Source organism: Heptranchias perlo, chromosome 9 (assembly GCF_035084215.1).
Source record: "Heptranchias perlo isolate sHepPer1 chromosome 9, sHepPer1.hap1, whole genome shotgun sequence".
Taxonomy (NCBI): Eukaryota; Metazoa; Chordata; class Chondrichthyes; order Hexanchiformes; family Hexanchidae; genus Heptranchias; species Heptranchias perlo.
This window is the reverse complement of record NC_090333.1, coordinates 22765080-22777397: the sequence shown is the minus strand read 5'-3', so window position 1 is coordinate 22777397 and position 12318 is coordinate 22765080. Positions and strand designations below refer to the sequence as shown.

General features: G+C 44.7%; 1 protein-coding gene across 1 annotated transcript in view; it reads right to left on the bottom strand.

The window, feature by feature from the left end:
• szt2 (SZT2 subunit of KICSTOR complex) overlaps positions 1 to 12318 on the bottom strand; it is a 207446-nt gene that overhangs the window by 146234 nt on the left and 48894 nt on the right. The window contains exons 29-34 of the mRNA XM_067990021.1: positions 11522 to 11783; positions 8605 to 8767; positions 8045 to 8137; positions 4313 to 4394; positions 3337 to 3633; positions 2494 to 2629 (exon numbers count right to left, since the gene is read on the bottom strand). Of these exons, the coding sequence (XP_067846122.1) occupies positions 2494 to 2629; positions 3337 to 3633; positions 4313 to 4394; positions 8045 to 8137; positions 8605 to 8767; positions 11522 to 11783 (1033 nt within the window). The remainder of the gene's footprint in view (positions 1 to 2493; positions 2630 to 3336; positions 3634 to 4312; positions 4395 to 8044; positions 8138 to 8604; positions 8768 to 11521; positions 11784 to 12318) is intronic.

The following is a 12318-nucleotide window of genomic DNA, read 5'->3' as shown; positions in this document are numbered from 1 at the left end:
CTCCGCACGCAATCGCAGGCTAATTGCAACCACTTGCCTGTGCTTCCGGGTTTCGCGCTGGAAAGCTGCACAGCGGGCGGACTGCGCATGCGCAGCATAGACTGTCAGCTGGAGGAGCTCTATTTAAAGGGGCAGTCCTCCACTGACTGATGCTGCAGGAAATAGGAAAAATTACAGCATGGAGCAGCCCAGGGGGAAGGCTGCTCCCAGGTTTAATGATGCCTCACTCCAGCTCTTATTGGATGGGGTGAGGAGGAGGGGGAGGACAGAGATCTTCCCCCCGGCGGGTGGAAGGAAACGGCCTGCCTCTGCCACCAAGGCGGCCTGGCTTGAGGTGGCAGAGGAGGTCACCTGCACCACCAACATATCAAGCACCTGCAAACAGTGCAGGAGGCGCTTCAATGACCTCAGTAGGTCAGCCGAAGTGAGTACACTTACTCATTCCCCTACACTCCGTCTGCCACATCACCGCCCCCACCCCACATCTCCTTCTGCACTGCCAACACTACTCTATCACATCACCCCTCACACCCACTCAAAGCTCATCCTCATCTTGCCTGCACTTATTCACCTCACCAGTATTCATCCCTCCACTACCACTCAACCCAATCCTCATACAATCTCATGGCTCTATCTCATTCTCACCCTCTCATGCATCTCTTTCACGGTCAGCCTCACTCAACCTGCCACTACCTGTGCTGCAGCCACAGGGCATGCATCACATATGTGCAGTAGGAAGCGTCAGGCAAACGTGTCGTGAGCATGAAGGGGATGCACAAGGGTGTTTGAGGGTTTGTCATGGTTTTTACCTATATTTAATCTCTGATCAACTCACATAACATATTATATTGTCACCACTACTGCCACGTCTTTGCGAATCTTGTCTGGTTTGTGCAATAATGCCCTTTCCTGAGGATCACAATGAAGACCCACAACTGATGCCACCCATTGTGTCACTGCAGAGTGGGTGTAGGTGTATTTGCAGGGCTCTTTTGTGCAGACGACTGAGAGACGTCGGCGATGTCCCCGGTGGCACCCTGGAAGGATGCGGAGGAGAAGTTGTTGAGGGCAGTGGTAACTTTGACAGCGACAGGTAAGAAGATGGTGCTCGGGCCAGCCAGGAGCAGCTCGGCATGAAGGAGGATGCAGATGTCCACGACTACATGTCGAGTGACTCTGGGCCTCCATGTGCACTGCTGCTCAGAGAGGTCCTGGAAGCTGAGCCTCAGTCTGTGGACCCTGTGGCGAGGGTAGTGCCCTCTGCGACGCATCTCTCTCTGCGGTAGCCCTCCCTCCTGCTGTGCAGGTGGATGTGTCACAGCACTGTGTTGTGGGGCTCCACGTGTCGGAGGTGGACGGCCTGGCCGGTGAGGCTGGTGATGCTGTTCGTCCTCCGAGGAGGTCATGACTGCAGCTACGGCGGCCCCCATCCGGAAGATGTACATCTGAGGGGGTCCGCAAGGTAGGTACATGTGTCTGGACACCGGGGTAAGTGTGCAAGTTAGTGAATTTTATTGTTAGGAGAAGGGTGGTGGAGGCCAAACTTTGTCCAAAGTGACAGAGTGGCCTCCTGCAATGAGCAAGGGTCTCCTCCCCGCCCGCCCCCCCCCCCACCTGTCAAATGGACCTCTGCAACTGCCACAGGCTGATGGCTGCAACACGTCCATTTGAACTGGGAGTGTTTCCCCCAGTACGGGAAACAGTCTCAGTTCATTGCAAAATCCCACCCCTCCTAAAATATCCGGTCAATCAGGTCGGTAAACGACCTGAAGTACCTGTTTAATTGCTTCAAGTGGTACCCCGCCGGCTTTAAGTGCCGGCAGGAGTCCCACATGCGGGGTCTGCGCGCGCATGTCAGCACGTCACTGGGGAACCCGGAAGTGGGCGGGTTGGAGCCGGGCTCCGGACCCGCCCCAAGAATCCCCGATTTTCGCAGCCCCCCCGCCACGAACGCACCCGCTCGGGGATGCGAAAATCGAGCCCCATAAATTCTTATAAAAAAGGAGTTAGTTGTTTGCAAAAGAGACATATTAAAGGGTATAGGGAGCAAGCAGCAGACTGGAATTAGACCGTGTGGCTCACATGGAGAAATACCCCATTGAAATCTTGACAAGCCAAATGCCTGTTTCTGTGCTGTAACTTTCTATTACTTTTAGCTAAAAGTAGATTTTTGTTGTATTGATTTCTAGAGGAATGGCCCATGCTTTACTCCCAAAGTCATGTCTTAAACATTACCAAGGTGCCTTGGCTCAGTGGTAGCAATCTCCACTCTGAGTGAGAAGGTCCCCACAGACTTGAGCACATAATATAGACTGACACTCCAGTGCAGTACTGAGGGAGGGCTGTGCTGTCGGAGGTGCCATCTTCCAGATATGTTAAATCGAGGTCCTGTCTGGCTCTGATGAATGTGAAACACTCACTCACTCATTCTTTCTTATCACTGTGCACTTTACAGCTGAGACGTGCAAAACTGATATTTGACTCTTGACCTACCTGTGGTGGTTTACATGAGCGGTCATAATCTCAATTTCTAAAGGAAGAGTCAGCACAAATATGTCCAGAGTGATAACTAGGTCATTTAGATCAATCGATTTGACTGGAAAGTTCTCCAGGCAGCTGATGATTTCACCTAAACGAAAATAGTACAACAATTAGAAAGAATTTCCTGTGTAATAGCCAATGACCAGTGGGAAGGGACTGTCATAAGGAACTGAAGAAACTGCTGTTGCAGTGGAACAAGAGTTTTACCATGTTCCAGACCAGGCAGCTGGTTCTCTGTGAATGAACAGAGAATCTACCAGCCTCAAAGTATTTCAGACTTATCTGCCCTAGCTAGCCTCAGTCAGATGCTGGAAGTGTAGAGCTGGGGCAATGTAGGAGATCCTGTACTTCATCAAACTGATAAAGTACACATGCTGGCCACTCCTGACTCACTTAAGCGGTCAATAATATGGACTAAATGACACTTCAAATGACTGCCACCAGTTAGAATTTACACCACTACCTAAGACGGTATGACTGTGTAATAACTGGAGCCACAATCACTCTGCTGAGTGACAGGACCCCACGTTTGCATCCAAAGTTCCCTTCATTAATGCCATGTCATCATGGGGAGGTGCCAGTAGGGGGGAGGAACAGAGGAAGGGGGAAAGCCAATAGCCTTCAACTCATAGATACAAAGTGCTACTGAACAAAGCCTGACAGCAGGATTGCAGCCCACCCTTTCAACTAGGAATAGCAAGTGCCACAGGGAGGGGGAGAAAGTTGAAAACTAAGCTACAACAAGAACATATTACTGTCTAAGCTTCCCTTTAAAAACTAAGCTCTTCCACTTACCAAGACAAGTGGGCAGTGACTCCACTGGTATGGATTCGACCGAGAATGGCCCATGGCACTTTTTCCCACCAAGTGAGCAAGTGAGATGAACAAATAAAGGTGGCATTTCCTGATCAGAAAAGTCTTGCTCATTTAAAGAATCTCCCCCAAGAACACTGAATGAATCATCATCCCTGTTCACAGTGTTGGTATCTGAGAGTGAGTCTGCATCCTGTAACTCCTTGTCAGATTTTTCCCGATATTCCACCTCCAGATCCGGATCGCTCTCTGTCACTATACAGTATCCAGATGTATTGCCTATTGGGTTTCAGAAAATGAAGTCACAACAATGTAACATAGTGAAGTTAATTTATCCTGTAAAGGCCTCAAAACTTAACATTTTAAATACTGGCTAACAGTTCCCAACTGAAGTGGCTGTTACTAGATGTAAACCTGAAATTTTGATAACCAAACTCCAGAAACCATACCAGTTAAAATAGCATTTTTGGAGAAGGGATGGTGAAGTGTGTTAGAACAGTATCATTTCATCTCAGAGTTGGGTATGAATCATGGCTAGACTATTGTAATCAACATCAGCATTTTCTTTGATGATTTTGTGAGCCCTGAGATGAATTTTGAGTAATCTCAAACCAATTCCCAGTGTGTCCATCTCTCAAATCAGCCCAAGTTGGAAATCTCACTCTGACAATCTACAAGGATAGCTTCTATGGGAATGGGAAATGAAATAGGAAGTGTTTGGAGTTTTAAATTAAATCAAATTATTGGTGCAGTTTGAAGGCAGCTTTACTTTGCAGCTAACCCACAATACATTTGACCTAGAACTGGTGAATGCCAACAATAGGCACAATATTTGGAATAAACTCCATTCCTCAAGTTAACCCATAACCTACTGATTCAGAACCAAAATAACAATTACATCAGTGAACACAACCTGCAATTAAACCACACCACACTGCAAAATTCCCAAACACCTTACCCTCCTCTCCTGCAATCTCCAACTCAGACAGATCATTGTCTTCACTCTGTTTTTGTTCCCTTTCATCTTGATAAGTTTCTTCCTATAAATTTCAGAACAAAGTGCATTTGAAAAAAATCTCATGGGCCTTGATTAGAGCAGTTACAGTTCTTCTCATTCATGCTGGCAGACATGATTAAAATCCCACTTTTAAAAAAAGACATATGGCTTTTGAATACAAGCTATTGGCCTGGGCCTTCGAATTGGGGATACCTCCTGAGGAGCATGACTTCTACCTACCACAGAAATGCCCCCCGACCTCACCTGACTTCCCAGTCCTGGAGGCACTTGAATCCTGGAGACGAGCTCCTTAGCCTTTGCTGACAAATTACACCAGACTGAGGGTGAAAACTTCCCCTCGGGGACCTATTGCAGTGGGAGGAAGAAGGCAGCCACCAAGCTGCCTGAAGAGGATGATTTTTTAAACATTTTTGTGCTGCTGATGGGGCACGTGCACGGTCACACTAAAGAGCGCTTGCTCGGGCCTGACATGATCATTCTTCTGAAGCCCCCTCTGCCGATCTTAGAGCACTGCTGCCTAACTGGCAGCCCATGTCCATCGCTCGAAGTGGGATGTGTTTCCCTAATTGGCACCTACCCACAATTTATGCATCTTACAGAAAAGGAAAGGAAGGGTGGCATTGGGAACATATCGAAGCATGTCCCTGATCATATTTCCAGTCCAGATCTGCTGGAAAACCAGTGGGATAAAGTCAGAAAACCTAGGCCATTATGTACAATAATACATATGATTACTCACCCTCATAACTGAGCAACTTTTTTTTTTAAAAAACAATAAAATTGGCAAGCCCATAAAAATTGCAGAGAGTTGCTGTGAGAGTTAAAAAGATATATTGAGCATCTGAAAAAAGGCAGAAAAGATTGAAAGTGCACACAGGTGGATCAGCATCCTTGTTTAAGTTACTTCTGCCATACTCTTTTGAACTCCCTCCCTAAACCCCTCTTCTGCTTGCTTCTTCTGTTCCTGTCTTTAAAAGCCTTCTCAAATCTATCTTTTGGTCTCTTCTAACTCCTCTTTTATTGCTTGGTGCCATTTCTCTTTGGGTATTTTACTATATTAAAGGTGCAAAATAAATTCTCCAAAATAGTTGCAGTGCAGATTATGCCAAGAATTAAACATTCTTGAAAATGTCATAAATGGGGAACAATGCCTATAAATGGTACTTCTCTCTTCCTCTCCCACCAACAATTCAACATTCTAGGGTACAGAGCATTTCTAGAAAAATGCAATCAATTTATGCAACTGTTGACATCTACCAACAGAAATAATCTAATCCAGTATAGTTCTGTGTTGACTCCTGCAATGGCATCTGTTTTCCACGAATAGGGGTGCCAGTCTGCAATTCGAGGAGAAATAGTGAAAAGTAAACTCACTCATTGGGCTCAATTTTGAAATCGTGGCAGGATGGCAGCCACGGGGCGGGGGGGGTGGTGGTGAAAGTGCGTGTGGCAAACCCGAATTAAAAAAACCTTACTGTTTCCGACGCGATCACAATGTAATTGATGGCAATTAAAGTTGTTTCTGGGTTTCGTGCCCGGCAGCCAGCCTGATTGACAGGCTGGCTGCCGACAGGGCTGCAAAGCCGAGAGGGGGGGGCGGGGGCGGGGAAGAGAAAAAGAGAGAGAGATCATCCAGCGCTGGGACAAGAGTGGAGGGTGCTGCAGATCGTTGGGGGGAGGGGGGAGCGAGGAGGAGCTCGGAGGGGGGAGCGAGGAGGAGCTCGGAGGGGGGAGCGAGGAGGAGCTCGGAGGGGGGAGCGAGGAGGAGCTCGGAGGGGGGAGCGAGGAGGAGCTCGGAGGGGGGAGCGAGGAGGAGCTCGGAGGGGGGAGCGAGGAGGAGCTCGGAGGGGGGAGCGAGGAGGAGCTCGGAGGGGGGAGCGAGGAGGAGCTCGGAGGGGGGAGCGAGGAGGAGCTCGGAGGGGGGAGCGAGGAGGAGCTCGGAGGGGGGAGCGAGGAGGAGCTCGGAGGGGGGAGCGAGGAGGAGCTCGGAGGGGGGAGCGAGGAGGAGCTCGGAGGGGGGAGCGAGGAGGAGCTCGGAGGGGGGAGCGAGGAGGAGCTCGGAGGGGGGAGCGAGGAGGAGCTCGGAGGGGGGAGCGAGGAGGAGCTCGGAGGGGGGAGCGAGGAGGAGCTCGGAGGGGGGAGCGAGGAGGAGCTCGGAGGGGGGAGCGAGGAGGAGCTCGGAGGGGGGAGCGAGGAGGAGCTCGGAGGGGGGAGCGAGGAGGAGCTCGGAGGGGGGAGCGAGGAGGAGCTCGGAGGGGGAGCGAGGAGGAGCTCGGAGGGGGAGAGAGGAGGAGCTCGGAGGGAGAGAGAGGAGGAGATCGGAGGGAGAGAGAGGAGGAGATCGGAGGGAGAGAGAGGAGGAGATCGGAGGGGGAGAGAGGAGGAGATCGGAGGGGGAGAGAAGGGGAGATCAGAGGGGAAGACTTCAGGGGCTGAGAGAGACATCGGAGATGGAGACATCAGGGCAGGGGCTGAGAGAGACATCGGAGAGGGAGACTTCGGGGAGAGAGGGGGACATCGGACTTCGGAGCAGGGGCTTGCAGGTGACATTAGTGGAAATGTCACCTTCAAGCCCCTAACATTTACCTGAGGAAGGAGGAAGTCTCCGAAAGCTTGTGAATTTAAAATAAAATTGCTGGACTATAACTTGGTGTTGTAAAATTGTTTACATTAGTGGAAAGGTAGGTTTATTTTGGTTTTTTTTTTAAAACTTTGTGCAATGGTTTCTTATTTAATTTATTTTGTTTATTTTTTCCTGATCTAGTCCTTTATGGCTGGTTTCACCAGGCGTGAATTGGAAGCGGTGGGAAAGCCGCTCAGGTAAGTTTAAAATCGTTTTAACTATCTGTTGTGTCAGAAATAAAGTACCTTAAGTACCTCAATGAGGTACATTTGGTTCTTTAACTATCATCCCGCCGGCTTTAATTGCCGGCGGGACTTCCGCATTCAGGAAGCACGTGCGCACATAGGCGCATCTGTGGGAAACCCGGAAGTCGGCGGGTTGGGGCCGGCATCCTCACCCGCTCGGGATTTTCCCGATTTTCGCAGCCCCCCTGCCCCCAATGCACCCGCAATTTGATTTGAAAATCGGGGCCATTGTGTCTCAGGACTGGGGGAGGGTGGGTAAATCAGTTTAGTTTCCCATTTTTCTTCACTATCCCGTAACCTGTGCTAGAAAGTCCACATATGGATGTCAGGCAAGGATAGGTTTGCACCATTACGATGCTTCCCAGTGGACAAGTACCCTGCCAGTAGTCATCATCTCAACTCACACATGCAGAATGGCCATGTGGGTTAAGTACTGGGTAGCTGCCATTGCCCATGAAACATACCCCAGAATAAGTTAAAGGAAAAAAAAGTAGAATAGTGTATCTCTCATGAGGTAGAATCCTATTTGTAAGCATATAACGTTTCTAATCAGGTTTCAGCTGACTTATAACCATACAGCATAGCCAATCTGTCCCTCAATGAGCTTAACAACGTAGCTGATTTGCATATCTCATTGGGGATTGTCAAGGTTTGTAACCATATAATATGATTTGTGACTTGCAGTGCAGACAATCTGCATTTTTCATTAGTAATGCAATTTGTAGCCTAACATCATCTCTTTTCTAAAATCTCCGACTCAATCCCCAATTACAATGCATGCTTCAGAGGTCATTGCAAACTTGCCTCTTTCTTAGCCGAGGGAGGACAGTAAAAGAAGTAATAAGGGTTTGAAGGCACTGTCTTGAAATGTTGCCGTCCAATCTCAAGGAATTTGTCCTGAAAAGGCATGTTTTAAAACAAGAAACAAGTAAAAACTGAGGTTTACAAGAAAATATAGATTTATTTTAACCACAATTACTGCTTTTAATTTTAAACTTCCTTTTCAACAATAGATTTGCAGTGTGAAGGGCAATTAATTGAGCAAAGGCAGAGATAAACAGAAGTAATTAGGTTAAAATCTAATAAATTAGACATTCCAATCACGCTGAAGCCCAGCATTAACCATTAGTTACTCCAGATTTGCTGAATGTCATCATTTGCATTAATACCTCACCGTTGTCCTGTGCCATCTCTGTAATCTTTCATACTCCCAGTCCACCTTTCTTTCTCCTTCAAAACTTACTTGGGATCACCCTATCCTTAAGAATGGTGACCTCCCTATTATCCTTCCAATGATTGCTCTATTGCCCTTACATTCACACTTTCTAAAGTTATGTAAGTTGTGTTAACACTCAATGTGATACCTGAATGATTTTGTGCAAATTGGGGTAGACCTCACACTGCTGGATAGACTGAAGAAGGGAGAGAGAAAATTCCGGATAGATCTTCTTCACTTTTGCTTCTTCGTGTGTCACTGGAGATGCAACACTCTTCAAATCCTGCTCACTGAGGTCTTCAGTGTCTATGCTGGTAACAGAACAGAAAAGTATCAAGTGACCTCAGACCTCAGAAACTGAAATCTAATACAATGATTACTATTGCCTACATGCTCCTTCACATAGAGATCAAATACATTTCCGGTCACTACTAAATCTAATAATGTGTCTTCTCTAGTATCCTCCCAAAACTGTATGGCTTTTCATTCTCTCGTGTAAACTCCTGTACTTTACACGTGTTTAGTATTATACTGCTTAAGAATGCCTCAGTGCTAATGTGTGCTGTCATCTTTCAGAGTTAAAGGAACACACAGTGGTTTTAATTGTAAAGTTGCTCAGGATCAAAACGTAAGGACATTTCTACACCAACAATTTCTATAGCAATTCTAAGGGGGACAAATTACAACTGAGAAAGTGAGGTCAGAGGGAATTTTGAGTTCCACTGAATTCTTCCTCTGGTTTCCTCTTTACTAGCTACTTATTACACGTGGTAATTGATCACCAATTCTCAGTCTTTTACTACTCTTCTCTTCACAATGACTATTACTCTGAAGTTTCTATGTAGCAATCTAGAAGTCTAAAAATACAGATTTCCTCTTCCAAATTAAACATCCTGCCCTACTTCAATCGGGCATTTTATTAAAACTGTATTTTTCAAGCACTATAGTGTTAATGTGAACATCAAGAACAAAATGGTAAGAAAATAAGGTGAAACAGTCTTAGTAGCCCTTCACAAACTATATTCATTTTTTTGGATTGGTAGCAGCATACTTTATTGGAAGTGAATATAAATAGTGCAAGTACATTTGTTAGATTATTATCATGGGCATTGTCTTCTTTATTCTTTGACCAAAATTCAAGCTTCATATACAAATAAGAACTTCACTTAAACCATAAGGAAGATAAAAGAAAGAAAAATCCACCTAGGGACTCTGTCCTTTTAAAATGTTATGTTCAAGTCAAGCGGCCTCCCCTTACTTTGCTGCATACGATCTTGTTCTGAGCCGCACCCATGGCTCTTTGACAAGAGGAAGCAGCAGCGATACCGAGAAACAGCAAGAATACTGAAATGTACACAGTGAATAACAATCAGCTCGCAACACTCATCAAGAGAAGGAAGAAGAAATGAAGCTGTCACAGGGAGTGGGTACTATTTTAGCTACAGTAAAGGTCATCTGGAGTCCACCGAAATAAATAGTCTCATGGATGCAGTATACACCCATTTGATTTTCCCAGTTATATAACATGGGATTTTCAGTTTTCCTCTTTTCTGAAGTTATCAAGGAATTTGAGGTTTAAAAATGGAAAAAAAAATCACACTAAATATAAAAAACAAATGGTACACTTTCCAGGAACATTTCAGGGTGGGGGAAGGCAATTTCAACATTAAAAAACAACTTGGCAAATCACTTTCATACTTATTCATTTAGTCTTTTACCAGTTAGATCATTCTTTTACTATTTTAAACAAGGCAAGACTGCAAACACACATATTTTATAGAACAGTATTTTTCAATCATAGTTAATAATATGTTCAAATACCAATATATAACTACAATCAGACCATCAATCCTCAGAACTGCTTAAAGCAAATTTCCAATCTAACTGCATGCTGTCTAAATTCTGATACTGAATGGGTTTCTTATTAAAAATAAACTAAGTTTTACTGCTAATTTTATAGTTAGATCTTAAATTCTGATATAAGCAATCCATTCGGGCTATGTGTAACTTATAGGAATCCAATGCTAAATTCAAGAATCTGAAATGGTGTGCAATAATGATGAATGGATGTAGTTAGTATACAACATGTATACTATATTTATTTAATGTGAAATATGTTTGTGGGAAATCAATATTCATTATATTCTGGCTTTATGTGCATCCTTCCTCCCTTTGCCCCACCATTGGTGGCAGAACCTTTAGCCTTGTTCTCTGGAACGCCCTCCTTAAAACCATAATGTTTTACAGCACAGGAGGAGGCCATGCATCCACACTGCCTCTGCCAGCTCTCCGAAAGGGCTAACCACTTAGTTCCATTCCCCTGCCCTTTCGCAATACTCTTCCAAGTTTTTCCTTTTTCAAATATTTATCCACTTCCCTTTTAAAAGCTATTATGGATTCTCCTTCCACTACTGTTTCTGGTAGGGTATTGTGTTGGATATTATGTTGTATATGAAAAAATTCTCCTAATTTTTTTGGTGATGACCTTAAATTAATGCCTTCTAGTTACTGATCAGTGGAAATAGTTTTTTCAATAATTTTGACTATCTCTATATGATCTCCTCTTAAATTACTTTGTTCTAATAAAGACAGCCCTTGTTTCTCTAGTCTTCCTCATATCTATAGCTCTGGGAACATCTTAGTGAATCTCTTCTGTACCCTCTCCATGGCCATAATATTCTTCCTAAAGTAAGGTGCCCAAAACTTGGCACAATATTTTAAACTGTAGCCTAACCAATGATTTAGCATACCTCTGATGACATCATCAGTAGAACAATCCAATTAATATAGGAAAAGAAATTAGAGTTTGGACAGTACATGTGAAGAGAAAATATTTATATGCTTTTACAGTATTTTAGTAAGTTATTTGTTACTTGTCAGAAGTTAAAAGGTTTGCAGTTAGGGAGTTACTTTAAGGGAGGATCTTTAATCCTGATATTACTAGCTGCTTTAATTACCTACGATTCAGACCACATTAGCAGACAGCTGCTTAATACCACTACAGGTCCAACTTAAATTACAAATGTGATGGCTGGGAGATAATCTGACAACTAGAAACAGGTTACCTTGAAGTAGATGCAAGAACACCCCTCTGCACCCGCTCATCCTCAGGTTCTGCTCCTCCAATCACAAAAGTGGTAGGGTTGGATTCATGATCACTCCAAAGCTGCAGGTCATGACTTTCACGGAACGATCGGATGTGTCCACACAGTGTCTGCAGGAAAGTGGTGATATCGATTTCCTGTAGCAACTCCTCGCAATAGTCCATAGCTGTAAGTAGGTCCTGAGAGCTGATGTAATAAGATTGTTGTAAACTCCTGAATACACCTTTAAGAGGAGAAGAAAATAGCATCTTAAAGATAAAATTATGCTCAAAGTAAACATCTTCACCCTCATCAAAATTTTTGTGGTCAATATTATGCCCATTAAGGTGAGTAAAGCCCATTTTGAGAATGGAACACTTTCCCCTTATTTTATTCAAACCAAGTAATCCCACATCATGTATTTCACAAGTTAAATTAACATTAGCTCCATTAACATTGCTTCAAAAATGTACCTTACTTCAAACCACAAAAATCACCCCTTACTGCACATTTCCACTTCCAACACCATCCAGTTTTGTGAACTCAGCATCAATGTGAGCTCATTAAGAATTGGGTCAAACAAGAACAACTCGTATTTATACAGCATATTTGACATATAAAGTTGTCCCAAGGTGTTTCATAAATAGGTATAATAAAACAGAAATCAAGCCCAGCAAGAAGATATTATGAGCGGCTGACTGAAGTGTTTTGAGGAAGTTTTTAAAGATGGAAAAAAAGGTGCTGAAGCAGAGAGGGAGGGTGCTCCTAAAAGTAGAACC